We start from the raw sequence: 26215 nt of genomic DNA on the forward strand, positions 1-26215 counted from the left end.
AATTTTATTATTATTTTTGGTCCCCAAATTTGAAATATTTTTCCTTAAATCAAAATCTTGCAAATTCTTTTGCAGAAGGATAGCTATTTTCTGCCCAGTTCCATTTATCATTTTCATCACGCAAAGGCTCCGTGTTTAACGTTGTCTCTCTGAGTTTGTGTCAAGTGTACTGCCTGAAAATTTTTGTTGATCACTGTTACGGGAGAGTGAAGGGATTAGAAATCATTCCTGAAAAAAAGCACTCCTGAATGAATCCTTGGCACAGTAAGGAATCAAGTGATTGTTTTACAGTGATTTTTCTGGTAATTGCTTGGGAGTTTTTTTGTTGCTGTTTCCTGTTTCTGTCAACTGTAAATGTTTATTTCTAGTAGCTGAGGTACCATGTGTGAACAGATCAGGATGAATTGGAAACAACAATCATAGGAGGCTGTGACTTGCATTTCATTCAACATTCACAGGTGTGCAAAATGAATGTTACAACAATGTTATAACCTTGTACAAACAGAAATGACTGCACAGGTTGTAGGCAGAGATGAATTCAGTTCTGTACATTTAAAGGCAAAGGCTTTGAGTATGTTACTCTCTAAGGATGCAAAAGCCCAGCTTTTACCCACAGCTAGAGATGAAATAAGCAGATAAGGCCATAAACAAATTCTTAGTGGGATTTGAAAAGTGCCCGGGTGCCTAAACTGCATTGGCTTGGATGCTCTCTGAACTTGAACTCTGAACTTATCCTTCTGGATACCATTTGTGTCTTTACGCACTTATTTTAGGTGCAAGCATTTGACCTGGGTACTTGTCACTGACTGTATAGTAAATCGCAGGTGCTAAGCTGAGCAGTGAGGACATTAGCAGGAGCTCAGAACTGGGCCTTGAAGAGGATGTGTTTGGTCTACACAAGTTGCGTTGTCTGTGTTTTCTGTCCTGCCACCCTGTTCCCCCAGCAGTTCGCTGCACGGCAGGCAGCAGCACAGAGGAACTAGCTTTTACGGTAACTACAGAGACCAGTACGTGAAAATTTGTTAGGTCTTGTCGTCTTCTCGGTTGTCTACGTTGCAGGTTTTCCAGAGGAAGAAGTAGCTTTAAAGTCTACTGCAGACCCAGTGAAATTTGCTGTGGGAATTGCCTCAGCGCGGAGGCACCGACCTGGCTGACCTGAGTCCATTGCTTCGTGCCCAGCCCCAGCTTGTGCGGTGCAGCGCAGGTTGTGAGCAACTGCTGCATCGTGTCTCTTGCTGGAAGTTTTGTATCAAAATGAGGAGAAACAGTCTGCAGCGTCGGGTGATGTAATTTCAGAGGGAAAGGGGTTTTGTGAAACGTCTCTCTTTGGAACTCCAAGATATCATGGCTGCATTTGCAGTGCCAAACTGGTTCCATCAAAGCTTGGGCAGGAGATGCTTATTGAAAAGAAAAAGGATAAAATGGTTCAAAAGAAGATAGTAATAAATAAATTATTTCATGTGAGTAGTGGAACATATTAAATCCTCCTACCACTCTGAAAGTGGTCTGAGCTCTTGTACAAGTAATATAAGAACTGAAAGGTAAATCAGTTGCTTAAAAATAAGTTTCTGAAATGAAACTCTATTGTTTCAAATGAGTTTTTGCTGCAGAATTTTTCATTAAAATGGGTACTATTTTGCAAAGAACTCTGATGTGGTTATAGTACTTTTTCAAATGAAGAATGCTTTTGATGAGTGATTTTTTTTGCTTTCGATGAGTTTTCTACCTCTCAGTTGGTATTCAATATGTATTTCTTTGACTAAGAAATGCTGCACAAGTATTCCAGTTGTATAAACTTTGTTTCTATTCTAAAGAGTGGTGGAGCCATGAAATTTAGGATCCCAAGAAACCTCAACTTAGGTGTGCTGAATTGATTTAATTTAAAGAGGCAGGCTGCTTCTCTAAATTCGCCTGTATTTATCTTCTTCCTGACACCCTAATCCACAGAAGTTTACTTTTTCACCCAAATGAAGAGAATTGATCTGAGTATACATTTCCATGTGTAAATGTCCTTTTGTTGTGGATTAGCTGCCACAAAAATACAAATATATTAGAACAGGGAAGCCGCTTTAGTGACATTTGGTTTAAATTTGTCTCATTAATGAGACTGCCACTTGGCTACCACAGATCTAGGTCTCTGAGGAATGCTTTCATATAGTTTCTGTGTGTGACCTTCACAGTGATGCCCTTAAAATAATCTCCATTAATATCTGCAGCACTAAATTGTCATAAAATAAATGAGAAGCTCCTCTGAAAAAAATAGCTTCCTTACCTTTCAGAGGTCTGCACTGCTTGGATTTCCTTTTCTTTTTTGTATCTGTTTCTCTGCTGTTTCTCTTCCCTCTGTAATTAACATTAGCTTTAATTAAGTGCGGTTCAGCTGCGTGTCAGTGATCCGCATGACCTGCTGCCTTTTTAGTGCTTCGCTGCCATTACCTGGGGAAGCGGCTGCCTCTGTTCTCCTGCCGCACGCGGAAGTGGCACCTTTCGTTGGCCTTCGTTCTGTTTTCCTCGGGTTATTTTCTCTCTTGTAACTTACCTGACGTGTTTTAATTGCAGTGGCAAAATGTGAATGCAGTTGAGCAATGGAAAAACAGTCGACAACAAAGGCATAAAGTGCCCTCTCATTACAGTGCTGTCATACCTGAGTAATTCTACTAATTCCAGATGAATTAGTCTAGGTCTGCCCAGTATAACAGAAAGTGCATACGATCATGAGGCTTCTCTCAAGAAGCTGGCAGCAGATTATACATAAGGAATTAATGCTTTTCCTGATGAAGTTTTATCTGGAGCAAATAGACATGCCATTAAAGCCTGATATGAGAATATAATGAAAGATGAACTTCACGCAAAGGAAGAGATGAGGCTGGGTTTTCTAACCTCTTCTTTCTTCCCCTAAGCTCCACAGTCTCGTTTCTCACTGCTGTTCGCTCTTGGGCACTAGCTCAATAATGCTTTTAGAGATGAGCCTGCGCTTCTCTGTTTGAATAGGTACCAAAGATAAGCTGCAGTGTTTGTCAGAGTAATCCATGAATTTCAATAGCTCTCTATGGACCCTGCAAAATGGCATCCTGAAGAGGGAGGGAGGTATTTTTATTTAATTAGCTGCTTGCTTTGACCGTTGAGCAGAGTTGTATGTATACAGAAATTTTTTTTCCATGCTCTAGATTCCACCGTGGGAGTACAACTCCCGTCGTGCACCGCAGGCAGCTCTCTGACAGACTCCTATCATGCAACTTCCACTGCGTGACTGGACTTTGCTTTTAAGTTATGTAGATCAGCCACAAAGATATGCCTGTGAGAGGGATTAGGGCAAGAAGCTCCAAAGCTGTGCTTCAGTGAAGATCTTCAGAACTATAGAAGGTTTAATTTTGAGAGAACTCTAAATTAGTGGGTTTAGTTTTGTTCAACAAATTAAAACAAAGGATTTTATTTAATTAGGGTCCAAATAGAAATTGTTCAGAGTTGTTCCCTTTGTGAACAAAACCAGGATTTGAAATCTTTGTCCCTGAAGGAAATAAATTAGCAAACTGGAATTTCTCTGAAGGCAGAAGCTCTGACTTTTGCTTCAGTCTGATAAACAAGCAACTTCATTGGCCTTTTGCAAGAGGATTATGGAGATCAATGCGTCTCCATTCCCTTCTGCTGAAAAAAACTTCATTGTGAATGCCACCAAGCTATTTGGCAACATCTGACAAACACAAAAATTTATATTTAAGCTTCCACCACAAATTTTATCATTGCCTTTTCCCATCTCAGAGCACAATATCCCCCTCATGTATATTAGCTCTCACTCATGTATTTGCAAATGTTCTTTCAGTTTTCTTCCCTCTCCTTCATTCCCCCTGCAATAGCAGGCTTCCCAAGGCTGTTTGGTGGAACGAAGTACAGTCTTCTGCCATCTGCAGCTGTCGTTTACATGTGGGATTTGCAAAAATCATGTCAGAAATCAGATCGGTACGTGCCGAGGTCTCAGCCCCACGCTGATAGGCGTAAGACCAGCAGAGTCCAATGGCGTTTTCCCCCTGTGTCGCTGGTGTAGTGAAATGGTCAATACTGGCGAGCATGTAGCGAGGGACCTGCAGAGCACTGTGCGGGGCAGGTGATTAATCAGTGCCCTTGATTGCTGTCAGGTTGGAGCTGGAGCTGCCACTGCTCTGCTCTGCAGGCGTCTGCTTCTATTCATGTTTCCTGGCTAAAATACACCTGTGAATGTCTTGGGCACAGAAGGGCGTACAGCAACGTGAGAGGGGAAGGATGGTGCCAGGCATGTATGGGAATGCATACGGAAAGCGATGCCACTGCGTCACTGGGGTGGACAAACAGGGTATTCAGAAAATGCTTTTGATCAGCATTATCTTATCATTTTCAGATTTTTTCCAAAAAAAACCTGCACCTTTTTAAACAATTGGACTTTAACTTAAGATTTCCTGGGCCTTAAAGTTGTGTGTATGTGTGTGTTTTAGGTATGGTGAAATACTTAAGAGAGGTCTGTAAGAGAAATAACTGCTAATTCTGTTTAACCTGCACTTTGTTTTAATTTATTTTTTCTTCCTAAGGATTTCTGATATTTCTTTTAAAGAGGAATTTAAGATATACAAAAGATATTGTCCAAGTATTCAAATGTGAAAATCACAGTAGTTGATTGTTGTTTACTTACAATTATTTCTACTAAAGTACATAATTTTCTAGACTTAGAAATGTATTTTCAGAAAGTTGGAGTCGTACACAAATACATTATTCAGCCCATTCTGCATGCACAGGTTAGCTTTAAGAAGGAATATTATCCACATCAGTGTTGGCATAAAATATGTCTGTATGCAACAGTGTAATGGCTTTAAATACTTTTCCAGTATAACCCCACTGTGTTTTGGTGGAGTCATCAAGGATAAATTTTAACTATTATCTACCATCAAGACTTCAGCAAATAAAATTCACATAAAAGTGCAGTGATGCAGAGCTTTATAAAAATAGTTTTATCGTCTGTGTGCTGATGACCCCTCTTCTGTGTAAAAGTTCACAGTTCATCAGTTCACAAAACTCTAAAGTGAAGTCAAGCATTTTTGCCTGCTAACATACCTCCTAGTTTCATTTAATTTCCAGCATAGTGCATGAGTTCAAATAACCCTTAAGGACAAAAACAGATTAAGTTGTTTCTAAGGTTTTTTTTTTTAATGTCAACAGTCATCAGATGGTCCAAAATCTTTTTTAGCCTCTACCTTACCAGCAGGTGGGATGCCAAAGTGAAGGATAGGGTTTGAAGTGTTAGTTCTCTGTACCCTGGTTGACTGGAAAGCTGGGATTGCTGCTGAATGGTAATATGCTGCCTTCATACAAATGCCTCCCTGGTGCTCCTGTGCTATGTGAGAGTGTGTGAACTGCATTCAGATTTGCCATCATCCTGAAATGTTGTTTTCTCAACATAAAATGACAAAATAATCATCTGGAAACCTAGAATCAGGGATGCAGGTCTTGTATGAGTAGCGAATTATATGCATTAGAAAGAGCCGTTTCTTTTTCCAAGGAGATTTTTCTTTCATTTAGTCCCCATAATTGACTGACTGTAAGCTCCTTAGCTTTTTCTCACAATGCAGAGCTGGAATTTTTGCTGCTCATTTTGTGGCCCAAAGTAGAAGTCTTCAGTATTGCTAGAGAATATGTGCTCCTTTTAGTAAAGGGGAGGGAGGAGAGAAATAAAGGTATTTTAATTGACATTTGGTTCTGAAATTCCTTTCTCTTTTTCACACTGAGGATCACCTCCCTTTTCAAACTATAGTTATGCATTATTTTTAGGTGAAAATCTTTAAATATCAGCAATGTTCCAGATATGTTATACTATAGCAAAATTTTACTCTTAGATCTTTAGGTTAAAACCAGTCCTCAGCTGTGTGAAAGATCCACGGACAGAAAAATCGAAGGTTTGTAATATGGATCTCAGAAGAAGTGTACACTAAAACCTGAATCAGATTCCTCCTGAGCTGCCAGGCAACTTTGATTCTCTCTTAGGAAGACAGTTCTTTTTCCCATATAAAAAATTACTAATTGGAGAAAGTTCAAAAGTAGTGTTACTGTTAATGGGAGGACTGAAATGCTAGATTTGCAAGATTAAAGAAAGCTACATTAGCTGTTACTAGCTTGGCTAACTATCAGAGAAGTTCATCAATAGTTGAACGGTGTCAGCCCCAAAGTGAGAGTATTTAGAACTGTACAAGGAAAAATAGCGAGGAGTGACAGAAGACAGTTATAAAAGAAGAAAGAAGTAAAAATAAATATGTTGAATAGCAATAAAAACTGTTAGACTGAGGAACAGTTCCATAAAGAAAGTGATGCAAGCATGACAGTTGCAACTTTGGTTTGCTCCATGGATTTACATTCCATAGATGTGTAAATGCATAGGACAAAAATGCTGAAAAGAAGGTTTATTGCATGAAACAATCTTGTTTTGGAGGGAGATGGTTGGGATGATCCCACCTGGCTCTTCAATCTCTCTTTCCTGCCCCCTGCACTTTAATTGAGACTCCCCCTGGTCTATCTATGAACAGTAATGTCTTTGTGGGAACCTCAACTGTGAAATTATCAGGTCTGCTCTAAGGCTCTTGCATATGTCACTTAATCACAGATATTACTGTCAGTAAGTGCTTTTACCACTTTTATATATTCTCACTGTGAGTTGTTTTACAGCAAGGCAGCCAAATCAAGAGGATTTTTCCTGACCAGCTGAACAGCTGATGAGTTTCTTTACTTAGGTGACTTCAATATAATAGGAAGTTAGAAGGGTGAGTTAGGACAAAAGTCATTATCAAAACGTTAACCTCAAAGGTTAATTCCCCTTATGTAAAATTGCTTGTCTTTTTGAATCCCATTTTTACATAATTCCTGTATTTAGCAAATCCATCTGATCCATTTCAGGATTTACCTTTCTTGCCCCTCTGGTCCTCTGCTTTTGCCCCCTATTTCCCTCACGTGCTCTCTGCCTAAGGGAAGGACGCATCATGCTGCTTTGGTCTTTCAGACTGTGTCATCATGCTTGCAAAGGCTCCTAGGAAGGGCTTTTCTCTCAGCCATGCTATCTTCAGCTTAGCCAAGTTGTGCCCTTAGGAATACCAGAATAAGTGCACAGGCACTAACCCAAGCAAGGAAGAGCTCTGTAGGTTGTAGTGCCCATAAAATGAGCATACAAATTGTATGGTTTGTTAATGATGAGTTTGCTTCTATCCCTTATTCCCTGGCCATTTAGAGAGACCTAAGCCTCCACTGGGAGACAGAAAACCATTGCTGACCGTTTTCAGAGCCTGAAAATTAAAACCAGCCCAGTCCTGCATCAATGTCTGTTTTGAAAAGGTTTTTTATATCCTGCCAATCACACTGAATCCACAGATACTGTGGCTCCCTTTCTATTCCAAGATCTGCACAAATCCTGCCCCTATTTTGTCTAAAAATGCAGATAGGAAGTATTCCCTTTCCTGGCCTGCGGTGTCTAATTCAGATTGATTATGCATGAAAAAGAATGTGTCCCAAATGCGATAGTTCCTTGTGCACTACATCTTGTGAGCAAGCAGCCGGTGTGGCTTGCTTCAGTAACTTTTATATGTAAACAGTCTTTAAAAACATAATCTACGTTGTCAAAGCCTAATCTAAATGATGTACTGACATTGCTTATTTTGATATGCTGACTTGGTTTTGAATTCTCTTTGGATTGCCTGGCCCCAGATGGCCTTTTTGTGTTTTGTTTACTTTTCACTAAGCTGTCACATATTTATTCCCATTAGATGTACAAAGTCAATGGGTTCAGCCTAGTTTACAGCATAGTTGGCTAATATGGCGTAGAGAAAACGCTGAGTGAAGCCAAGCAGAGGGTCAGGAGAAAAGCAGTGTGATTCTTCAGGCCCGTCGTAGACACCAGCAAAACAGGAAAATGGTAAAAGATCTAGTAGAGCAGGTAGAGAATATTTTCTAGAAAAATGTTTTGGTTTGAAAGTGAAAATTCATTAAAATATGGAAGGGTTTGTTTAGACTGAATTCCTGTTTGTAAAAGCTTGTTTCTGAACAACTTCTGAAATTTTATATACATCCCATATTTTTAAAGGAAAAATTTTTGGATTTGTTTCAAATGTTAATGAATAGTAAAACATTACTTTAACAGCTCATAAACATAGTGAGTTGAATTTATCTTAATTAAACAGTTAGAATGACTTAACATGCAGTATTGTACAAAATTCTTTGAAGATACATGAAAATTCTTCATGCTGGAGAAATACTCTCGACAAATCTAGTTGACATGATCTTGCCCTCAAGCAGGCACAGAGTCCAAAAGACAGAAATGGATATTAATGACAAGTCTCCTTTGTCTACATGAGCCATTATATTATCTTTGGACCAAAGTGAAGAGCATGGCTGAAACGTGCACCATATTGAACTGTGGTCTTTCATCTTTATATCCACACGTCCTGCACTTCTCCCAACACGCATACATATATTTCCTCTAAATGCTTGTTTTAATGGTTCAGAGAAACAACTTACTGGGGTTTTTTTGTTTGTTTGAACTTAGTATTAATGACAGGTGCCTGATGAGCCCCCTCGTTCCCTGAGCAGGGCCAGTACAAGTTTTCTGCACAGTGCTGTTTCGCTGACAGTACGTTATTCTCAAATCACATTAAATTTCCTGCATTTCTGCTGAGGTGCTAAGCGAAAGCATCAAGTGGTACCACTCCTGGTGCGTTTTTTTGTGTTGAAAACTCTTGGGCACTCGAACTTTACTTTCCTTAAAAAAACAGAGTGCAAAGGAACTGTCACATATCTAGGTGCATGGACGTCCTTTCGGACATGACCGCCGATAGCCTGAGTTGTTGTTCTGTTCACTGCAGGTGAAACATGGGAACTACGCCTTTGTGTGGGACGCAGCAGTACTGGAATACGTGGCCATCAATGACGCAGACTGCTCTTTTTATACCGTCGGGAACACGGTTGCAGACAGAGGATATGGAATTGCCCTGCAGCACGGCAGCCCCTACCGGGACGTCTTCTCCCAAAGGTAAGAGCTCGGAGAAAGAGAAACACGTGCGAGCAAACCTCTCTCAGCTCTGGAACCATTTTTTATTTAATTTTCTGTAAAGGAAAAACATCTTGTGCTCATTATCAGCTTCATGATTTCTAACACAGACATTCATTTCCTCATAGATATGGGATTATTCACTTCTCTAGAAACTGCGTTAGAAATACTTTGTGTTGCTTTTGTATGAATTGTTCTTGTTTCTCTTGGAAAACGTGAATAAGATATACTGAACTTCATTAGCAGGAAAATAAGGAAAGAGCTGAGGCATTTGTTTTAAAGGGATGGCATGACTCAACCCTTCCTTTTACAGAAGCCTTTTCTTAAAAAAAAAGTAGACTTGGACATCATATAGACCTTTATTAGTACCCTAAAGTTTAGATGCTTATCCCAATACTAATCAATGGCTTGAGCTAAAAAAGGGAGATCTTTAGAGGTATTTCTGGTACTGTGTTTCTGCTAGGATCAGAAATTCTAAATAAATGGTATCTATTGTACCATCTCGGCACTGGATGCTTCACTCCAGTATTGATTTCTAATTCAAGACACATGTGAAATGTAAAAAAACCACCAGACATTTTTAAAGTGTTATTTCTGTGGTCTGACTTTTTTAGGAAAAGATTTGGGCTAATCTCATGATCCTTTTTTATTCTGATTCTTTTTTATTCTCTCAATCCATTTTCTAATGATTTGTGTTTGATGTTTGATTTTTGTAAAAACAAAATTTCACAATTGTTGTGCTGAAATTGCTTTTGTATGGTTGATACAGTGAATGTGAATCATTGTCATACGAATATGCTTCATTCAGGCTAGTGCCTTTGCCTTCAAACCTTGGAGTAAGATAGGGGAAAAGGTAGCCAATGACTAACAAAACAATATGCAAATTCAGAGAAATTGTTTTCTGCTCACCCATACTGCATGCACAGAGAAGGCCAAATTGTTCAAACTGGTTATTTTGGGGGGATGATTTGGCTGAATTTTGTGCTGAGATAGCAGTAACAAAATTCAGAAGTTCACAGAATCAATGAGTTTAATTTCAATGAACCATATATCTGATTTATATAAAATATAAAGATTAGCATTATAGGGCATTACTCACTGAATATTTTAATATCCTGACCGTGACCAGGCAGGCTCTGCTAAATATCTCTGACTCTGTAATGTTCGTGTTTGACATGCAAAACCAAGGAGCAAAGTTGCTTCCTGTAGTCTTCGTAAGAAACGCGCCCAACTATTAGAAATCTCAGGTGCTATTCAAGGTGTTAAGTCAGTGTCTTCAGAGCATAAGTGAGTTTGTAAGTTTAAGTAAGTTTGAGTTCTAAAATTTGAAGACAAGGAGGAGTTTCATAGGCTGTGTCCTCATTACTAAATATAACGAGCCCACCAAGTGACATGGCAGGGCGTGTGCCTACACAGCTAAGCTTTCTTCGTCCTCCTCCCTCCCTGCTTTCCAAGTCAAGGTGGATGTATCAAAACCACCCCTTAGGAGCTGTTGCTGACATCATTTATGTAGTTGGTACAGTTTGCAGTATATTGGGGAAATGGTCGGTGCTGAGGCTGGTAAGAGCATGGCGGTATTCAGCACCCAGAAAGGCTGCGTTATGATTTCTTCTGATGAGCTGCCTTTAGTGGCTTCTGCACCATTGGTCTGTGCAGCTCTGACATTTCCAAGTACAATTTTATTTTGTCACAAAATTGCAGCGTTTTGGAGTATTATATTTTGGAGGTATGTGGAAGCAGGAAGAAGCATAAAAACTTGCACATATGTAGCTCTTTTTATCTGAGGATCTTCGAAGCACTGTTTAAATATTAGCATTTCTATTTAATACATAGGGAAACTTATGGCATAAGGCAACTTAAATGAATTTCCAAGGTCAGACGTTTTCCAGTGGTGGAATCAGGGATCATAGGCACTCGGACTTCATTTTGTTTCCTGCTGTAATTATCAGAGCTCAGGTGGATGAAGAAAGGGATCATTCATGAGTCCGTTAGCCACAGGAGAGTCTGGATGGTGATGCGAGACTTGGTACTGATGAGAAAATAACTCATTACATTATCAGGGCTAGGGGCTGAAAAGAGAAATCAGAATGTGCTTAGGGTGATGCTAGCTGCTGGAGAATTTAGAGGGGCTGAGATGTATGTTCAGAAAGTGTGTGTGCTGCCTTTAAATTAATTTTTATTTCTATGCTCTGACAGCTTATTTTATTGCACTTTTAATTACACCCATAAATATAAATTTGCATTTTGAATCTGTGAAACACCATATTAGAAACAAACACATGAAAGAGGAAGTGTGCTTGTAAGGTAGATTTTCTAAAAACCCTTCAGTACTGTTTCTTATGATTACTTCCATATGGTTTTTACAAATCATCCTTACTTTTCTCCCTAATGAAAAGGCTGAACAACCCTCAGCTGCTGCAGGCTGCATGCTAAATAGAGAGGGAAATAGACTTTGCTGGGTGGGATTAGCAAATGTTCACATGAATATTTCACGTTCTTTAGTGCAGCAGGGAATCGCTTTGAAATATATTGGCATTTCTTGATCTTTCCGAAAATAAATATATCTACGTGAAAATACAGGGCTTCTCTTTTATGAAATTTCATATAAACCCATAAGCTGCAGAGTGTTAAATCCTTCGGGTGCAGCCGTGAAAGGTCTGGCAAGATTACAGGAGATTTTGGTCTCAGTGCAGGAAGCATGGGCATGAGGTTAAGACTTTTCATTACCTCTTCTGGGCAGTCAGGGGATTCCCAGAGAAACGGAAAAAAAGAAATAGAGAGGTGTAAACGCTCACCCCTTCTCTCCAAGGCTGCAGGGCATGAATTAGAGTCACGGTAATACTGTGGTAAAGTTTAGACTTCGGGGATTTCCAGACATATTGTATGTTTGGGGCATCTGCTGTGCTGTTCTCCAGGGGATTAACACATGCAAAATACTGTGGGGCCTTCGGGGATGGTGACAATATCCACCCGTGGCAATATCACGTGTTGTGAGGTGTTCCTGTCTCTGTGGTAGCCTGGAGTATAATCACTCGTAGAGCCAATTCCCTTTCCCCCTCTCTAGTATCGTGCCAAGCTGACACATCAGTTGGGCTAATTAAGAAAGGCGTTAAACCTGCTGTCGGTTAGTACCGCTGAGGCTCCATCAAAACACATCCAGGGCCTTGCAAAAGCAAAATTCCCCACCGTCGTTTCCTTCTGTATCGATCGTGATAGCCTGTCCCTTTATACCACTAGCAGTCTGAAAGGTGCTAAAAGGAAGTTTGAAAGAGCTGAGAATATGGTGACGGCCAAAGGCACCGCGACCGGCCGACGAGGCGCGTGCAAGCTGCTGACGGCAGCCGGGGGCAGCTGCGTTAGCGCGGGCTGCCGTCCTGCCCGCCGGGGCCGGCATCGAAGGAGCCTCCGGGTACACAGGAACCGCAGAGAGAGGTTGTCTATGCTATGGCTCAACGCAAAAAGTTGAATGTGTAGTTGATGCGCCGACATTAAGGCACTGTTGCTTGCGTTGGCTTATATTGTGTTCATCGTTTTACAGAGGCAAGGTGATGCACGTACCTTTTAGAGAGCAGAATGGCTGCTCCCACCTATTTGAACTGATGCAATTTAAAGTCAGAACTCTAATTATGCAACACAAGTTTGGATGTAGTGAAATACTAGTGGAGGACGTGGTAAACATACACATAACGTAAAAACTTCATGCATTTGCTTTTTTTTTTTTTTTTTTTTAAATCCATTCCAGACCCAGCACAGAAAATGAAACCATATTCAGGATCAATCTCTCAAGACTCTGGGAAATATGAGGTTTTGGGGATGAAAAAAAAGCTTTAGGCCTTCAGTGCACTATGAAAATGGCAAACGGTACATGAGAAAAGTTGTAATGTTCAAAGTGCGAAATCAAAAAATAGCTTTTCTGTGGGTATGGTTTATTGAAAGAGAGGGGTAGCCAACTGAAAGCATTATAAAGAAACTGGTCTTTGAGACATTTCTTTTTTACATGGAGAAAATCTGTTTGGGACTGAAACAAAGACACGAGCAGTGAGCGTTGTGAATGCAGAACAAGATTGCCGTTTTCCTATATTCAGATGTGAAAATGGCCAGCTGGGGTCTTAAACAGCTGCTGTGACCATTGTCTATGTATTTCTGTCTCTGAAAACAGGTGCTTCCAGTCCAGCCAGAAAACAGATACTGTGTGCTTGCAGCACAAATAATACAGAAAATACTCGGGGTAGTGCTTGAATGATGGACCTTTCATAGCGTCCTGATGACTCCATTCACATGTTGCAGATCTTAATAAATACGCCTGGCCATGCCCTTAGATAGTCAGTCAATGTGCTCAGGTAGATTACTGTCCACTTTTCTTTGTCACTGGTACTTAACCTTCTGAGCCCCAGCAGCCTCCAGGCAGCATATTGGAATTTTCTCTCTCTCTCTCTCTCTCTCTCTCTCTCTCTCTCTCTCTTTCTCTTTCTCTCTCCATTTTTTTTGTTAAGGTAATGACAGGGGCTTTAATAATAGGAACTGCCAAATTTCATAGGAGAGTTTGAAGAGGAGGTGTCATTTGGTTCACATGGAACTGTGTGCTGACACAAAATTTGACACCTGTTAGGAAGGCTTTTAATCCTAAACTTTAAAACTTCAATTGCACTCCTGGGAGGTATAAATATAATTGCAGATTCTTTCAGAGGATTTTGTTGGATGTCTGTATTTCCTACGGTGCGGCAGCAATTGCTCAGGCTCTGCGCTCGTGGCTGGCTTCTGTCGGGGGTCAGGATGAGGTGGCAGCAGAGCGCTCTGATCCCGTTCACGTCCCGCTTCCTTGGCTGATAGAGGCTCTTCAGCTCTGTGTGACAGTCCCAACCACAGGTGCTGTTAAAGGCAAGAGGGGAGAAAATACTAATTTCACAGTCTTCAGAGGCTAGTGGCCCTGATTTTCACCAAAGTAATTGGGAGCTGTCAGCCTCAATCCTGCTGAAAAATCAAGCCACAGTTGCTTTGCACTTCTCACAGTCCAAGAGCATCCATGTGCATTCTGCTCAAATGACTTTGCTTTCAAATAAAAGGAAACAGTGACAGTAATAATAATAATAAAAAAAAGCAAAGACAGAGTTGCCCTCAGTAACTGTAGCATGCGTCTCTTGCTCATGATAGCGTTTCACAGCACTCACCCCAGCAGGCAACGAACTTCCAGACACTCAAGGCTGTCTGTGTGCCAGAAGAAGAAGTGAAGTTGCGTACCTCCTGCTATTGCTTTGTGAGGAGCATGGTGTGCAACGGCGTGTGGTATGAAAGGTACAGCTACACCGTACCTGCTGCCGAAGCCTCATTTGGAATTTGGCATAAACCACAAAAAGTCGCAGAGAAATTGTTTTTCAACTAGAGATGCCAGTCACTTCTTTCTGTCCTGGGAGGAAAAGAAATGCAGATATATAATGATTTTCTTGTGCAAGCTTAAAGACCTGTCACTAGCTGCAAGCATTGCGCTTTCAGATATCCCAAACTTTGGAGGCAAAGAGGAGAACCATCCTGTAGTGTCTGAGACTTCCCCTTAGCAAATCTTTAGGGATACGCTTTAAATATTTTTTCCTGTGCTGTTTTGTCTCATCAGTGAAACCTTGGGTTTTAGAAAGCTCCTGCCCTAAACAGAGTCATAAATATGATGTGTTCTTCCTGCCTTCTCAGTAATAATTCTCTTTTTAGCTTTTCATTCCATGTCTTGGAGGTCACTGATATCCAAAGACTATAGTGAAAGGAAAATTATTTCCTTCCCAACTACCTTGATTACTTTATCTGAGTCCTTGGGAATATGTACCCCTTTCTTTGAGGAGATCCCCTTCTTTTTTTTTTGATAGAGACCCAAAAGCATGTCTCTTATTCTCTGATTTATCTTTTACCAGACATGGGAAAAAGAGAGTTTTAGATTGGCATCCTAACCCTGAAGAAGACTAGCCGTAAGGATCTAGTGTTGGATTTTTCTGTGATTAAATACAGTGATCATCTGAAGAATGGTAGATGCCTTGTAAGAGCTCAGATTGGCTTTGTCTTTGTTATTTACTTAGACTTGTAATACTGTTCTGGGCTGTATATGTAACATTTTGAAAATTACAGCAGAGAAGGTGGTAAAATTCCCCCCCAAAAAACTTTTTTCATATTATTCTAGAGAATTAGGAAATTTCTCAGATTGGAAGAATTACTGGACTTGAAGCAAACTCCTGAATTTAAGTGGAATTCTTTGATTTTTAGAACCTTAGATCACAAGTTCATGTAACTAAAATTACATGGGGGAGGGAGGGATTAATTCCAGATTTCTGAGCATCTGACATGAAAATCCAGTCCCAGTCAATTCAGATCTAGCAAATAATAACAAGGTTGTTTCTCAAATAACCAGGATACTGAATAGAAACCTTTTCAGTAACATACCTATGTAATATTTCTTGGTCGTCAAAAATAACACATTATGTCCTTATGTTTTTACTAACTAGGTTAGATTTGTAGGAGTGAAACTGGAAACAGCATTAGGCCCTAATTCATGAAACATGTCTTCCTTCCTTTTATGCACCCATGCCCTCAAGATAAACAGTAATTGGTGTTCACGGCTGCAAACGCACCCTGCTCAGATAGCCGCCCGACCCTGATGGTGCCCGAGGCTGGCTGTATCTTGCACATCTCTGTTCCCGAACCACCGAGTCTAGGCTGGAGACCTGTAACCGCAAGTCCATTATCAGAAAACATATAGCCTCATTCTGATAAAAAGAATGACATTACTCCAAATAAAGCCCTAGCAGAAAGGACCTGCTGCACCACTACACGCTGTCTTCCCACCACCCTCTGGTCAAGCTTGCACTGTTTTCTGTAATCCTCTATAAACATATTGCTAATAGCTTTCCCCAAGGACCAGATCATCTGGCGTTGGCTCATGGCATCCTACTGCACTAGCTGCCTAATGCAGAGCTGCAGTTTTTGAAGATTTCTGCACTGTCATCAGCAGTGTTTCCCATTTTTATTATCCATTTGCATCTCGCTTGTTAGCACAAGTTGTCAGCTGTAGGACAGCAGAAGAGCAGTGGTTCCCACCCATTGCACTGCAAGAGCAGAAAAAATGGTTTTATTGATTCCTCCTGCTGTGTGCCTGGTGCTTGCAGGTCTCGTGTCTGTGGCAGAGTCACAGTTAGGGGTTGAAAGAAACTGAGATGCCCTACAGAAGCACAGACTGTAGCAACTTTTTAATATAATCGATGGGGTGGGTTCAAAGATTCTGCAGCAGGTCTGAGGTTTTTAACATACCCATAATGAAAAATGAATTAATGAAAATGTGTATAAATGCAGCTAGCAGATTACCAGGCTTTTTAAAAATATAATATTAATTGATGGGATAAATTAAAGTATCCTGAAGTAGCAGCACTCAAATGAAGCATGAGGAAGAAAATCACAAGGAGAAGGCATTAGATCTTTTTATATTCATAAAGAACAAAATACAGCTATATATTCAGTATATAGCTCTATACATACAGAATACAGCTATGCAAATCACAGAACTGCTGGCCTGTTTTGTCATGGGAAGGCACCTCTACATCCAAGCTATGCTTTGCTGACAGAATTGCTGGACACTGGAAAAAGGTGCCGCAAGAAAGACTCCTCGCCTCCCCGTGTGCTCTTTGTCCCAACTAGCACTCACTTTCAAGAAGGGCGCTTTGTTCACAGTTTCAGAAAAGCAAGCAAGAAAAATTGTTTATGCATATTAATTCCCCACCATCACATGTGAACCACCCCAAAGAAAACGGTGTAATTGTAACGTGCTAAAATTGCCAGTAGATACCACCTCCCAAGCTATTTCTGACTAGCTCAGTTATCCACTTTCACCTTAGGCACCTCAGTCTTGGCACGCAAAATGACCAAATATTGCCTAGAGACATATGTGCAGTATAGTCGATGCGAGTAGTGTGCTCATCCAACTATATGAAAAAAATGTTTACTGTGAGCTGAATAGTTCATGTGTTTTAAAGTTTTATAGAGTCAGCGAGTGTGTGGCTGCAGAATTTAAAACTGCTTAGTAATAAATCTGATGACAGTAAAGCTAAGAGAAGTCTCAGCAAGCAGCTTCCCTCAAAGATCTTTCCTCATTTTGAAATTCTAATGGAGAGGTTAGGTTTACGGTTAAGACACGCTTTTCTGTAGTACTTTTTAGTTTTTGTGGCTACAGTGTCTTTTGTGTATGTCGTTCTCAAGGGGAGCAGATTAAATTACTTTCTCTGCCTTGGTTGGATGGCAGGCTTGCTTTCAAACCTGGGTGGAAAATCAGTGCGAAGCTTTTCCTGCAAATAAGGATCCAATCATGTAGCAGTCTTGAAGACAAAACCATAATATGTGCCCCCTTCTGTCTCTTGCTTGCCTTACCCCATGCCAGCACTATCTTACTGCCTCTTAAACTAACTTGCACAAAACACCAGTCAACCTATTTCAATTAAAGTGAGCAAAGGTAGCGAACCGGTACAGAATAACAAATCTTTCCTAACCTGTTTTGTTGGTTTAAAAAGTACGTAATTAACCTGTAGCTGGACAATACAGCTAGTCCTCAGAGACATTTTTATTCCAAAAATGCTCCTGTTTTCCAGGTAAAAATGAAAGGCTTTTGCATGAAAACAAAGCAAGTTTTCAAAGCTGAAATGTGCTCTGGTGAACACTGGATTTGACAGTATAACAATTTGGGGGATTTACCCACACACAGTGTAAGAATTTTGCATACTTGCATGGCACAGGTGCAACATGCAATGCCTCAGCATGCTGTGATTTCCCTGTCGTGACACATCTGTCTGCTATTTGTCACGCATCCTTGAATTACTGGTGCACTAAGGAAGGCGCTAGCCTCGCTTGATGAGTTTGGTCAAGTTCGAAGGTAGGGAAAGGGAAAGAGAGCAGGGAAAATCTCTAGAGCGTAGAGCAAAGGAGCAGCAGTAGCAGGCTTTTGCAGCAGAGGTGTTTTCCTTTGCTGAAAGATGCAGGGAGGAAGGAGAGAGCCAGTTATTGGGTCAGAGGGAGGACAGGCGCTACAGGCAGGGAGGAGCTGGACGCTCAGGAATGGTTGTGGGGTAATAGAGCTTGAAGGGAGCCTTCCTGCTTGCTCTGCTCCACATGAGGAGGAGGTTATCGGCACAAGAAATCAGAGAAAACTAGCCAGAGAAGCTCTGAAGAAGAACTAGCCAGAGAAGGTTTGTGGTGTGGGTCAGGGTGGGTCTGTGGGGTGGACTGCTCCCTGGAGCCATGGGTCAGAAACTGGGAGGAGGAATCTGAAGGTGCCCCAAGAAGGTCACCAGAATGTCTGGGAGCGGTGGTTAAAGAGGGTTTGGTTAGTCAAAAGGTGGATGTGGCATGGGGAAACCTTTACTCCCTGAATGTGTGGGACATCATTAGCCCTGAGAAAAAAGGTGCTGGGGATGAGGTGTCACAAGGTTTTTGAGGACATCTGTCCAAATCCCCAAGAAGACTTAACAGTGGTGAGGAAACCAAGAAATTTTGAGAAATGATTATTATTTTTTTCAGGATTTATTCCTTGCGTGGTGTAAACAGTAGGTGGCTTTGTGGAAAACGGCATGCTTCAGCTATCACATATCCTAGCTGGGATGCACTGCATACCAGAGCCCCGCAATGTCTGAGTCATGGAGAGCGGACATGTAAGCAGCCGGAGCTGGCATCCAGCTGCCCAACTTCTGGAGGGTTTACAGGGCCTGTGGGCCAAGCCAAGGCAAGATATAGTGCTCCTGCTTGTCCAGGCGTGGGGATGGTAACGAGCACAAGGTGTTGAAACCCAGGTACTGGCACCTGGTGCACTTAACTAGGGCGGTGCTAATTGGCTCCAAATTTCACTTGAAATATTTCACAGCATCTTAGTCCCCACCATTCGGCCTGGTTCAGCCCCAAATCCCACACAAGCAGACCTTGGCTCTGCAGTTTCTGGAGGGCTCAGCGAAGATAGAAGCATCTGCTGATGTAAATCAGCTGGAAATGTTTGGGACTCTTGTTGGCACAATATGTTTTAAATGCTGCTTAGTGCCAGTCAGGCTAGGTTAGCCCAAAATAAAGCAGGGCCTTCATCTCAGCTGTCATAGCATTGATGACTTTTATAGAAACCAAGTGCCTTTCTGGACCCACGTTTTGTACTTAAACATGACTTCATTCTGCTTTATGACTGAGTGCAAGCACAAAAAAAGGATGATATGGTCAAGGAAAAACTGTGCTTGCCACTTTATTCATAAAACACTTTGCAAAGTGCATTTAGTAATTTGCCATTGTAACCACTTGCACGTAGAGCTTTCAGTGCAGAGCTCTGACACTGTATTTAGTTCATACTTTGACTGCTCAGCTAAAACTTCCATTTGTATGCATTTATTCTGCTTCACACATTATGTTATCAGTCACTTTCAATATTTCAAAGTCACAGCAGTCTTTTTCTGACATACATTTGTCAGAATGAACTGCCTTGATTGCTGTTATTACAGACTGCAGTTCCTGAGTAAGGGAAAAGTCTTATATAGAACCAGAATATTGAAACTGCTCAATAAAACAATAGATAAAATGGAATAATATTACAGTAAATGAGTAGAAATAAAAGTTTTAAATGACCGGGCAAAAAGGGGGGGGGGGAGGGAGGGCAGAATTATAAATCTCACACAACAAAATTAATCAAAAAAATCCAATTAATTTTTAAGTTGATCTTCAAGGTATAGCAAATTGCTCTTTTCTGCTGCCTGGTAGCGAGTCAGTAAAGTATGTCTTACTTCGACTTTCTCTTAATCAGACACTTTATCATGTTCCTCTAATGATCACTCTCAATAGAAGGATTTTTAATAGTCAGTCCATTATAGTCATGGAACAATATAACAAGGGATTTTGGCCGAGCCCGAGAGGGTGCTTACACTCCTGATTACCTTTAAGTCCTACTGGCAGTGATTTATCATGGCACATAAGCACATCCCTCTCTAGCATGGGCTTAAATGCATGCAGGGGCTTTGCTAGTTCAGTCTCAATGCCCTTACACTCTAGGATTGAACCCTGGGGAGGCACACTTGTTTGGAAAAGTAACGATCCTTTTATACTTATTGTAATTAAGAAAAAAACCACGTTATATTTGCTACTGTTGTCTTCTACTGACAGAATAGTACAAAAACAGGCAAATTTCCAAAGCAGTGAAGGAAATCTGCCAATTAATTACCTACTATTACAGCTGCTCCCCACAAATCAGAAACATTTTAACTAGAAACAAACGTGCAACAACAGAATAACTTTACTGGCTGCAGTTTCATAGGTGGGTTTGCTAAACGTGACAAAAGAGAGCATCAGTATCTGTAAAGATATCTTTCTCCTACAGAAAACTCGTAAGATAGACAAGCTGTTTTAAGAAAAGCTCTATTAAGGTAATACTTGGTCTGCAGCAGGAGAAAAAGTAGGAATTTGTGGAATTGCACACCTTAAGTCTCATCATCTGAGAGAAAAGTAGCAGAATAATGAGCATGTTTTTTCAGTCTTGGGAGTAGGTATTAGAAGTTCCTAACCCAGGACTGAATTTTGTTGGCTTTGCATGAGGTATTCCTAGTGAAGCATGTGAGAATTTTTGGTGGACGTGCAGAACAGAGCCTTGAATGAGTTGACAAGTGTGTAGTCTATTTTTAATATTGTTTGGCTGAGCTAATTTCCTTGGGTTTTAGGGGACTTCTGTTAATTAGCAACGGATCTTCAGATCATGGAATTACTCCAGATTTAAACAGCTTTAGCTGACAGGAGAATTTAATCCTATAAATATGTCTGTGGCATAATTTAGATTTAAGGGAGTTTATGTTCTTTTTTTCTTTCCATCTGTGAAGTGCTTTGCAAATCTACTGAAATGTGTCAGCTCTGACAGTCACGTCCTCGTGCTTTCAAAAATCCACTGAAGTAGGCTCAAATTCTGTAGATCTTGATCTAGATATAGATACGGATGTATCTGCACCAGTATAAGCAGGTATAAGTGCATGTCTGTAGCATAGAACAGACTCTTGTGCCCGGGGGCAGCCAATATGAGATTGGTGTTGACCAGACCCCCTGTACAATTTGCAAACGTCCATCTTTGGCAGCGAGAACGAACCAGGCTGGCAAAGGCCGACCACTTGCACTGCTCAGGCTGAGCTGGTGTTTTGGGGCTGCCGTAGCCTTGCAAGTGCTCGTACGGTGGTGCGGCTTGGGAGGAGACCAAGGATCTGGATAAAATTGTAGAATCCACAGAAGAAAAGGTGTTAATAATGCAGCATGGTTAAAAGTCAGAAGAGGTAGGGGTTGTTGGTATTCCCTATGTCCCTCCTAAATTAGAAATACTTAAAAAACTTTTTTTTTTTAAGTAATAGTCTTGATCCCCGTCAAATATACAATGCCTCTTGAAAATAAGGGGTTTTAGAAAGAAGCGCTGGCAGGTGTTTAGTCCAAGTACAAACGTATCTCTGGCTCTTACATAAATACATTGCTGTGCTGTGAGCAGTGCATATATTTCATTCTCACCCGCAAAAAGAAATGTTTGTATGTATACTTAGGGCAGCAGCAGAGTGAACAGGAATAATACTCAGCAATCCCCTCGCCACACGCTTTACAAATGCTGGGGCTGTCGTTCCCCTTAGCAGCGGGAAACAGCTCAAGGGAGACAAATGAGACGCCCAAGGTAAGCCAGCACGTCCCTGGCCCGGCTAGCAAAGAAGTCGGTTCTCCTACCAGCAAAGCCCCCTTCTCTGCCCGTTTTCACAGATTTTCCTGTTCTTATTCCTCGTGCAGGCCGCATGGCTTAACTGTTTGCTTGCTCTGAAGCCCTTTCTCCTAGAAGAAATCCAGTGGCTTCTTTTTTTTCCAAGGGCTGAAGGCAGAAGCAGCCTTTCCGCTTCCGCTGCGAGTGCGGCCGTAGCTGCGACGAAGGGAGCCATCTGCAGGCCCAGGCTGCAAAAAGGCTGCGGGCACCGCGCCGACACGTGCGGCGCAGCATCACCGGGAGTTTCCGCATCCTTCCCCTTCCTCCTTCCAGCTTTATTTCAAATTACCTGCTGCCTTGGTGTCACTAGTTACATCCTTCCCCAGCCCCCCAAATGCATTACTGCTGCTGCTATTTTGGTAGATATTAATGCTTCGTTGCAGAAACCTGCTATGCCGTGCACCGCCAACAAGTTGCAACCATGTGCGATGGGGTTAGGGGCCCTCGAGGCACAGCAACTGGCCCTGCCAGGTGAGACCAAGACTTCCATATGTACTCTTATCTTTTTGAAAATTGAAATAAGTAGAATGCTAGCCATTCATTCTGGCTCACTAAAGATAAGCTCTTTGCTAAAATGCTTAAATGTTGCAGCCCTTAGATTGCTAATATAGACCTAGCAGATCCTTTACTGCTGGAATTATTGCAGTGCTGCATCTTAATAGTGAGGGTGTGGGTTATCTCTCGGTAAATAGCACAGTATCTTTATTCAGCAGGAGAAATGCTGCGGGTCTGGATTGATGTATTGACATGGGTAAACAGTATAGTTTATTCCTACCTGGCAATGCATTCTTAAAGTTCAGCTTGTGATGCTTGCAGGTAAAGTTGATGATTTATTGGTGCTTGATATGGCAATATACCTGGTACGCTGCCTGCGAACAAAACTCGTTTTCTCCTTTTGCTGGACCCTGGACTTCATGAGCTTCTTCTTATACTGCCAATAATAATGTAAACGTATCTGAGCAGGAAATGTCCTTATTTCTGTCTGATAGTCTTTTCAGCCATCTGTGTTGCTTTCATCTGGAGTGCTAGTGGTGCTTGCCTTGAGTCATAGTGCTCTGACTGACAGCAGGGTTGCAAGGAGCTTTCTCGGGAACATTTACCAAATTGTTTCCTGGTTTCAGGTTTATTACCCACTCTGAACTTGAGGTTTTCTTTCAAAGAAATTTCAGCTAAGATTTTGGGTTTGTTTTCAATGAAAATGAGTAATTTATGGTTGAAGGAGGAAATAGTATGATATTCAGGGATTATTTTTGAACTCTAAATTGGGAACAACCTGAAGTTATGAGATGATTGCCTAAAGCCTCGTCAATCAGAACTGAAGCTCTTAGCACCTCCGTTCTCCTGTGTTACCCTGGCTGTTCCACAATAATGCTGTGGTTAACTGAATTAAGTTGTATTAGCTAGATGCTTAAACGTCATTAGGAATTCTTGAACTGAATCTATGTTAAAGTTGAGAGCAGAAGCCCGTTATTTGATAGGAAGAAATAAAAAGGGACGTTTATAGTAGTTGCAGAATCAGTCATCAAAAAAGGAGGAAAAGTCTGAATTAAGGTTCTGCTTCAAAGAAACGTGAAAGTAAGGAATGCAATTAATAAAGTCAGTCAACCCTAAATCAGCCTTATAATGATGCCACACAGTTAATCTGTGCTTATGATTAAGGCATGTCCTTAGCCTTTAGAACCTGAGTAGATGAAAGCATGTGTTCTTATTTCTTTTTTTAAAAAAATTGTAAGAATATGTTAGACTTTTGTTTTCAGATGATTACTTTGTGGCAGGGATGAGAAAGCCAGTAAGTTTAAAGCTTAGAAAGCCTGGAATTAATGAGAATTGGGTGCCTAACTCGAATTCTCTATCCTTGGTGGCCTGGGATACTGAACTAGGTGCTGCACTGGCCTTTCTGGCATTACTGGCCACAAATCTATGCAATTCATTTTCAACTTGCTCTTTCTAAAGTTTTTTGAACTGCTCATGCAGACTTACACTTGGCTCCTTTGGTGCCTCTCTCCCTCCCCTATTCAAGCAGTGAACACTGTAGCCTGGACCCGGGATAGCCCCAGGACACTTGGGAATCCTCCTGGCCACGCTCTGTCCACACCATGAGTCCACAACCGACTTCCCGCGATCAGCTGTACTTCATTACACTTACTGAATTTTGCTGCTGGTGTTTTCTTTTGTACTCTTGGGACCAGCATCAGTTGTCATGGCAATTACTGTCAGATGGTCTCAACTTGTTTGCTTGGAGGAGGGTAGGAAAGCTGATGTCCAGAAGAAGAAGAAACAGTTCAAAGAAGCTAAAATATCAGTTACAGATACTACTTAGTGACAGAAATGTTTGAGGCTATAGCAGTTGGTAGATCGTCGATATTCTTTATTTCTTTCACATTAGCTCCTAGATGAATATTATTGGTTTGTATTTGAACGGTCAAGGCATGATTTGAAATGACCGATAAAAGAAATGGGTTGGGGTACATTCCTTTCACCATCTATGAAGTCATTCTTTGGGTTGCTACAGTAATCTTACATCTCCCCATCCTGCATTTTTGCAGCAGGAAATAATTCATAAAGGAAGCCAAAAGCACACCTGAAAAAACTTGTACTCTCACTGACATCCTTTAGTTCCTCCATGATGCCTAGCCCAATCTTGCCTGATGCTCCAGAGAAAAGGGCCTGGAGATGTGGTGGCAGCGCAAGCCTGGCTGGTGTCTCTCAGGTCCCCAGATCTTGTTACGGCATGGATGAGGGCTGCAGGCAGAGATTTCCATCTCAGGGCTCGTGAATATTGGGCCTGTCTTTTGCCACTTGCAACAGGGGTGGGTTTGTCTGGTTATTTTTGTTGAGAAGCAGAGACAGAACTGAGTCTGCAAGCTTGTTCACGCAAGCTTAAAGAAGATCCGTACATGATAGCAACACACTATTACTGCTAACTGAATTATGAATCGTTTTTACCAAATGATAAACACAAAATAGAAGACTTCAAACCCTCAACTAAGCCTCTGCATCCACTAAATTCACCCTACAGGAATTTTGCCTGTATTCACTGAGGAGGTTGAAATCCTTGTAAATAAACATAAACTGATAGACAAAATGCAAGATACAGATTAAAAAAATATGTAAACAAGGCATTTGTTCATAAGAGTAATCTATCAATATTCTTTTTGAGACAATGGCCATGGGGCCATGAAGCAGTTTTACAATATATACCTATTAAAATATACTCTCTTGGGATTTTTTCTTTTCTTAAAATAAAACAACAGCTTCCCGGCAAAATATTCAGGGGCAGGAGGAGGAATATTTTTTAAATTTGCTTAGTTCATAGCTACATAGACAGGATCAAATTCATTTCTGTAAAAATTTGGAGAAAATGATTTCACAACCCTTTCAGGTCAGAAACACCGAATAGGAGAAAGCTCTGTCTCTGGCACGTCTTGGTATGAATTTGTTATTTTTCTGAGCAACTTGACACAGGGATGTTCTTCAGTATCTCAGATTGCTTGAAGGTTTGATTATGTTTAGGCAAACAGGAGAAGGAGGATCTTTTGGTTATGGACTGGCAAAATTTTGTGCAAGCAATGTCTCCGCCTCTGTTAATAGAGTCTGGCTTTCACAATGGAGGGAAAAGAGGAATCTTTGCTTGCAAGTTATTGTCTATGTGATTTTGCTTTGCTGCAGGGAGGCTCTGTAATGTACCTGAGTGGCACAGCTAGTTCTCTAGTGCATCTCTTAACCCCATGACTTGGAAAACAGCAAAGGTTTTGCAATATGTTGGGTAGCATTTTAAAACCTTCCAACAGGGGTTGTATCAATATTGATCTTGTGCTGGAGCCTGCACTTCTTGATGCTTCACTCTTTTGTAATGAACCCTCGGAGGGAAAAATGGGCTAATAATACTCATTTCACCAGGGTCTCGGGGGAATGGAGGCAAGTTTCTTGTCACACTTGAGCTGACAGTTTCCTGATTGATGGCATTTAGAGAAAGTTGAAAGAGGATTAAAGCCTCATGATGCTGGTTTATTTCAAGAACATGACATGTTCGATATGATAATAAAGTGGGAATTTTTCTTCTGTGACTCTTATGGACTTGGGGTTGTTTAGGATGAAATTATGGATGAAAAGATGGCTGAAGGCAGCTGCATGTGTTTCTGAGGTGGTCAGGCACAAGGTGACAGGAGCCAGTGTAAGCCACCTTGGTAGATTTTTGCTACTGAGAGCTTGACAGCAAAGCCAAAAGGAAATTAATACCATAATGATTCATTTTATGTGGGAGGTCAGAAGTGTTAGTGGAGTTGGAAGGTGCTTTTTGCCAGGCTATGTAAGTCTGGTAACATGACATTTCATAGTCATGCTGACATTGTGTATCTAGGAGTATTATCAGCAATAGGTATAGATGGTAGTTTAGGATTAGAGAT

At 41.1% G+C, this 26215-nt stretch overlaps 1 protein-coding gene across 1 annotated transcript in view; it reads left to right on the forward strand.

Moving 5' to 3' along the window:
• The window catches only part of GRID2 (glutamate ionotropic receptor delta type subunit 2), a 712823-nt gene that overhangs the window by 633434 nt on the left and 53174 nt on the right, over positions 1–26215 (forward strand). The window contains exon 15 of the mRNA XM_067297081.1: positions 8865–9031. Coding sequence (XP_067153182.1) covers positions 8865–9031 — 167 coding nt within the window. The remainder of the gene's footprint in view (positions 1–8864; positions 9032–26215) is intronic.

This window comes from Apteryx mantelli, chromosome 5 (assembly GCF_036417845.1).
Source record: "Apteryx mantelli isolate bAptMan1 chromosome 5, bAptMan1.hap1, whole genome shotgun sequence".
NCBI lineage: Eukaryota > Metazoa > Chordata > Aves > Apterygiformes > Apterygidae > Apteryx > Apteryx mantelli.